This window comes from Saprolegnia diclina (assembly GCF_000281045.1).
Source record: "Saprolegnia diclina VS20 unplaced genomic scaffold supercont1.241, whole genome shotgun sequence".
NCBI classification, from domain to species: Eukaryota; Oomycota; class Saprolegniomycetes; order Saprolegniales; family Saprolegniaceae; genus Saprolegnia; species Saprolegnia diclina.
This window is the reverse complement of record NW_008246308.1, coordinates 1-6,526: the sequence shown is the minus strand read 5'-3', so window position 1 is coordinate 6,526 and position 6,526 is coordinate 1. Positions and strand designations below refer to the sequence as shown.

Sequence of the window (6,526 nt, the reverse complement as noted above, 5' to 3'; positions counted from 1 at the left end):
TGTCTTGCACGACCATGCACTTGACGCTTGTTAAATCGTCTGTTGTCGTCGTCGTGATTGACGATGTTTGCAGCATCTTCTTTTTCGCGCGGAGCTCCTTCTCGGGGAGCCCAAAGCATGTCACATGGTTCATAAAGAACCACTGTAGCGTACTGAGGCGGCGCGCCTTGCAGATGAGGATCGAGCCCTTGCTGCCGGCGCTATGGTCGGGCTCGATACCGCTGAGGTAGTCGCACAAGATGGAGCTGCTGTTGAAGATGGCTTGGCGCGCGAGCGAGTTTTTAACGACAAGTTGCCACGACTTGTAGTAGAGCAGGTGGTCGGCCGCCAGAATGACGGCGAGGTTGATGGCGAAGAGCACCAAGACTGCGGGGACGGCGCGGAGGTAAAAGCTCTCAAAGGCGACCACATGAATCTCATCGAGGGGCTGCGTCTTCTGGTTAAGGTCGTGGGTGACGCTGTTGGTGTACTCAATGTACGGCGGGACGTACACGAGCATAATCGCACTCGCGTACAGCGACGTGACACTTGTGAGGTTGAGGTAGCGCATGATCTACACCAAATAATTGTTCCCAACTTCGCACAGAACAAACTACCGTGCTTTCGCCGTTGTAGGACGATGTCGAAACGAGATTCCAGATCAGTTTGAGCACTTTGAGCGCTGCGCAGTTGATCCACAGAAAGCGCATCGTGAGAGCATACGTTTGCACAAGGTATCGAAACGACGGCGCGTCCGCATTGTACAAATTCATGATACGCAAAAAATAGAGGCAGTTGCTCATGTCGAGGAGTACGCCAATCGCAAAGAGAAACACGAAAATGTCGGAATTGTAGCAAAACATGTCAAACCGCAGCGCCAAACTCGGGTACGGAAAGTACTTTGGCGAAATCGTGCGCAAAATTTTCGAAAAAATCGAGTCGAGTTTCAAACTCTCGAAATCGGCCCATTGCACCGTGCGGCGGCTCGCCAAGTAGCCGCCAACAGCAAACACAATCGCAACCGCTTTCACATAGTGGGACGCCGACGAAAAGGCCGACTGCGGCAAGAGCAACCCGACCTTGTAGACCGACCCGACGTCGTTGACACTGCTGACAAGCTGCAGTGTCTTGGCCGCGTCGTTGTAGACCATGGTCGCGCGACAATGGCCAAACCCGAGCTCGGGAATCGGACTGCACCCGGTGCAAAAGCTTTTTGGAAATAGCTTGAAAAATCCAATCCGCGTCGACTGGAGGCGTGAATGGTTGGCGACCGAAACACCCGTTGTGAGACGCATGTCGGTGCCGGTGCGACCGGGTGCGTACCCGAGACTCTGGAGCGTATCGTCTTGCATGCTTGCATTGGCTCTCATCTCGGTCGTAAACAAATGCGAGAGCGCACTGCCCTTGTAATACGTCACGGTGTTGGACGCGACACCGAGGTACGCTGTTGACGATGCGGCCATATCAAAGGGGTACGTGGCCACCAGCATCTTGCACTGATCGATGCTGGCTGAGAGCGGAAACGACCCGACCGAGATGAAGTAGACATCCGGGCTCTTGGTCACCATCGCGTGGACCGTATGGTTGATCATCCAAAACCCGATTTTGGACACATCGTCCAACCCGCTGGCGACTGGAAAGCTATACTGCGCCGTGAGGTCGGATGCATGCGAGACGGTCGCGAGGGGCGTCAAGAACGCATAGGCGTCCCCGATGTAGTCGTTGATGGCCCAGTTGTTGGTGACGCTATCGATCGCGACAAGCAGAATAACAACAAGCCCGAGGAGCATATCAAAGTGTCGCAAAAGCTTGGCCACACGCGCGCGCGGCGGCTTGACTTGAACCACATACGACGTCGGCCCATTTGGCGCCAGCGGTACCATAGCTGGCCTCGTTTCGCGCCGATGGATTTAGCAAGTGCCAACCGGCGCGTTTCCAACGGATCGGTTTCGTGGTTTTGGATAGTACAGTATCCAGTTTTGGATAGGCGTACTATCCAAGTACACATCTACTTCCGTCGTTCATCTCGTCGCGGGTCGTGTTTGGGAGATTGACAAGTCGTATGCTCTCGGTTGGGGTCGATAATGGGAGTGTATTCCTGCCAGAATGGATGATCCAGCTGCCTCGAACGCCGCGCTCGGGCGTGTCGATCGATGCACTCTCAGCGTCGTTTCCGCGTAAAACCCTGCAACGACGGAGCGCGGGCGCCATTTTGACCGGTCGCATCAACCGCCGTTGGGCTAGACCGGCCAAGTCGGCATTTTCAAAGTAGAATTGTCTGCAAAATGCAACTTTTAACGTAGCGACATCGATGGTCGATGGTCGATGGATCCTCGCTCATAGACCAAGTAGTATACCCGTCCCGAGAGATCTACTAGAGTCTGCATCGTGCAAAACGTAGCAACTCCGCGAGTCTTTTTTCTGTGTACAGCAAACCCATGGTATATATATCGTGTAATTAATGTATTCACAATGGAATTTCCGAGCTGCCTCCGTTGATCGTGACGTTAACGCTTCGATTGCATGGGCCACCCACGTCAAGGCGCGACTGCGGACAGCTGCAGCAGCAGGAAGACGCCGTGCATGTCGCGGCCTCGAAAGCGTCCCGAGCTCCATGTATTTTGCAACGGTCTGGAGATGCAGGACACGGAGCCGCATCTGCACTTGGGCGTTAAGGCACAGAGGCCATCTCGGGGTCCTGGGCCAAGAACTAGGTCGTGTACGGCGACCAAGGCCGTTGGAGCTCGGCGAGACGCCAAACCGTTGTCGTGGGCGTGTCCGTGCGGCCAGGGCCAAGAGGTTGAGCGCATCGAGCTGGCGCAGCGCTTGCAGTCCGTCAACGGTTCACGTGCGACGTCCGGAGCTGATACAGAGTGGCGTTAGCGCCGTATTGTGCAAAAGCTGAAGAGTCGGCGCTACTGGCAGCTGAGCTCGAGATGACGCAGTGTACCGTCGAAAAGGGCTTGCGCTAACATAGTCGTGTTGACCCTCGCGAGTGTCGAGATCGCCATCGTCACAAGCAGCGCCTCGGGATCGATGGACCGTAGCATCATCTGCCGAGATCCAAGCCATAGCGCCACATGGTGTACGCTCGCGACCGGAAGCAGCTGGAGCTCCACCTGGTGCAGATGGACGTCTGACAAGAGCGGCGTCGTCGCGCCCATCCGGTGGCGCTGTTGTGACCTGCAAGTGCAGCGAGACGCTTCGCGGCAGCTCGGGACGCACGAGGTTGCGCGTGTCAAAGGGTGTACATGGCGGCGGTCGTACACGTGTACTGTATCGTAAAGCAGCGGCGTGCCCGTGACGCGCTCGGGCGTGCGCGACAGCATCACGTGCGCAGGTGCAGCGTGGGCCAGTAGTCACGTAGTGGCAGGAAGCCCACGAGCTCGGCGAGCGCGGCCAGCGTCGAGGCTGTGCAGCGCCAGCGTGCGCAAGAAGCCATGCACCATCTCGGGCGCGTTCGCGAAGCACAGGACGCGGCGCGCGCTCGGGCTGCAGCCACGCGATCGGACCGTCCATCGGCGGCGTGACCACGTGGCAAGTCGGCGGTTGGAATTCTCGCATCAGCGACAAAATGTGGCTATTAGTGGCGAAATATGGCGCATGCCATATTCAACAAAACGGTTGATTTCTCAGGCTGTAGCTCTCGCACAAGGACAGGACATGGCGCGAAGAGGTCCTCTAAGCGTCTTCTATCGCCTGTCAAAGCTTGGGCGATTTCATTTTCAGACGCGATCGCCGCTGTTTCCAGCGTCAGCGCCCGCGCCGTGGCATTTCAACCGATCGTGGATTGGCTAAAAATGAAGAAAAAGGCGCAGCCTGCATTATTTTGTAAAATCTTTTTTATGATGAGAAAATTGTATGGCCACCTCACAGCTTTCAATTGGCATATGCCACGTCTGGGCTGCCGAATCGTGGTCGACATTCGGCACTTTGTTCAAGCTAGGCGCTGCGGGGCACTGCTGCTGCTGAATGCTACCAAACGAGGAAGGCCCCAGAACTAGCTATTTCATAAACGCAGCTCTAAACCTCGACATCAGCCACGAATGGAGCCAAAATGGAACAAAATTCCATCGCGCGTCGAAGCGTCTCATCCGCGTTTGCTGCTCAGTTACTGCACACAGTGGTATCTATAACTCTCGGTGGTGATCAAGTCCATCGCCGCTCGTTTCGAGTGTTTTTGCAATACTTTAACCAAACCATTGAATGTCGTGAACAGCATTGTCCATACCGGTATCTCGTTGTCCACAGGACTGTACAAATCCACCAATCAAATCCGACGAATCGGTTCCTTTTCGTTGTTTTTAGCCAATCCCATGCCATCACAGCCAATGGCAACTTCAACAAGTAGCTGGGTCTGGCGGGAATGGGCAATGCCAGATCCACATTCGCGCTCTGACACCCATGCGTTGGTTGGCTCTGCTGTGCTTGACCCTGTTGAGCACCGCGCAGGTCATCGACGCGGCCGCCTGCACCGACGACGAGACGACGGCGGCGCTTGTGCCGTACAAGGCCGAGCTCGCGCTCAACCTCGCGCTCTGTGGCAACGACGTCGGCTACTCGACAGCGGCGATGGCCAACGGCGACTTTTTCTCGTCGTCGACGACGACGCCGGCGCGCGTGTCGGCCTTTCTCAAGAGCACCAACTGCCGCGCGCTCTTTGTTTTGTATCAAAAAGCCACGAGCAACATGGGATGCACGACCGGCTACCAAGGCGTCACATTCGAGCAGTACGCCGCGACGCTGCTGCCGGCCAGTGGTGCGACACCGACGCCGACGACAGCCAAGCCCGGTACAGCCAACTGCACCGACAACAGCACCATGACGGCCTTTGCCGCCATCGAGCCCGAGCGATCCCGGTTCCAGTCGCGCTGCGCGATCGACATGGGCGACATCCCAGTCGCGTACCTCTACAACAATACGCTCAAGCACAAGATCACCGATACGCAATTTGCAGCGTTTTTAGCCAGTTCCGACTGTGCGGCGGTCGTCGCGGTCGAGAAGAAGGCGTGGGGTGCGATCACGCCGCCTTGCGTCATGTACGACGGTGCGCTGGCGTTTACGACACGCGAGATTAGCACCTGGACGTTTACCGAGTACGCGCAGCGCTTTTACGAACGCAACATCCCGTCAACGACGTCGCCAGCGTCTCGAAGCCCAACGGACGCGCCACGCACGAGCACGAGCACGACCGAGGCGCCTCGACCAGTCGCGCAGTCGGCCGCCGCCCGACGGCCAACGAGCGCTCTACTCGGTCTTGCAGTCCTTTTCGCAGCGACATGGGGTTGTGTGAGCTAGTTGCCCACGGCGAGAACAAATGTAAACTTTATTTTCTTTTCAATTTCTTCCACGAGGTATTATACTAATAGTTCAGGGAATTCCAGGACGACGACGCTATGTAGTAGGACGCTATGAGCGTGTTTTGCGTTATCCTTTCGGGTCCAATACACGTTTCCTACAGAGAGACTGGCAAACGTCGCGCAGATTCGTGGGCGGCTCTAGCTCCTTTGGAGTCGCCGGTGCACGCTTGCGCCCCTGGCAATTGCCCACGACACCACGGAGGTGGGTGGTGGCGAAGGCAACAAGGCAGTGCGGTGCCCTCTAGCTGCACTGGAGCCATTAGACGACCCGTGAGAATCTTCCGACGATGCTAACTTTGCCAACACCCTTGCAAAGGCTGGTGTCGAAGAAGTTCGTCGCGCCTCGAAGCTTTGCCCCCTCTCCAAGTGATATGGATTGCTATTATACATCGTATCGTGCCAGCTCCGATTGTGGTCTGCTGGTGTGTCCACCTCTCTCGCACCAAGCACAGCTCTGGCTCTGGCTTGCAATAACATGGACGGTTGGACTAGTCAAACATAAACACTGCGATATATATATTGTATTGCTCACACAAGTCACCATGGCAGCGGTCAATATGTGCCACATGTCGACACTTCACCACTTCCACTGGACGCACCACTGACCACGGAGCCCAATTGGAGTCGATTTGCTCGCCTTCCACCAATCCGACGACACGAAATCGATCTTTTCAGCCAATCCATGCGCGCGGTCACAGCCGACAGCAACCAGCTACTTGTTGAAGATGCAGTCGCACCAAGATCGAAGTGCACTTTTTCTTTGAGCGAGCCATGCATTGGTATAGCTATCGTTGGCTCGCAGTGCTAAGTCTCTTGCCAAGCGTGGATGCGGCAACGTGCACGGACGCCGAGACCACCGCCGCGCTTGCACCGTACTCGACCGCGATCACCATCGACATTCAGCTCTGCGCCGCCGACATGGGCTACACGCGGGCTGACCTGCTCGCTGGCAAGTTTCTCTCATCGTCGACGACACCAGCGCAAGTGACTGCGTTTCTAAAGAGCGCCAACTGCCGAACGCTCTTCAACTTGTACCAAATCGGCACGAGCTCGCTCTCGTGCTCGACGGGCTACCAAGGCGTGACGTTTGAGCAATTCGCCGCAACGATCATCCCCGGTACGTCGGCCGCACCGGCCACAAGCAAACCGGCGACGGCCGCGCCAGTGACGGCCGCGCCAGTGACAGC

At 56.6% G+C, this 6,526-nt stretch overlaps 3 protein-coding genes across 3 annotated transcripts; 2 read left to right on the top strand and 1 right to left on the bottom strand.

The window, feature by feature from the left end:
* Positions 1–10: 10 nt before the first annotated feature.
* Positions 11–1,880, bottom strand: SDRG_17278 (hypothetical protein; the record flags this gene model as incomplete). The annotated part of the gene is made up of 2 exons (XM_008623518.1): positions 597–1,880; positions 11–553 (listed from the first exon to the last, which is right to left on the bottom strand). Coding segments are annotated over exons 1-2 (1,809 nt in total), but the record flags the coding sequence as incomplete, so codon positions are not given.
* Positions 1,881–4,383: 2,503 nt separating this feature from the next.
* SDRG_17277 (hypothetical protein) lies at positions 4,384–5,381 on the top strand (the record flags this gene model as incomplete). The annotated part of the gene is made up of 2 exons (XM_008623517.1): positions 4,384–5,195; positions 5,354–5,381. 2 exons carry the CDS (start codon positions 4,384–4,386, stop codon positions 5,379–5,381), a joined length of 840 nt encoding a protein of 279 aa, XP_008621739.1.
* A 729-nt stretch (positions 5,382–6,110) lies between these two features.
* On the top strand, positions 6,111–6,518 carry SDRG_17276 (hypothetical protein; the record flags this gene model as incomplete). Its single annotated transcript, XM_008623516.1, has 1 exon — positions 6,111–6,518. A coding segment is annotated over one exon (408 nt), but the record flags the coding sequence as incomplete, so codon positions are not given.
* Positions 6,519–6,526: the final 8 nt, after the last annotated feature.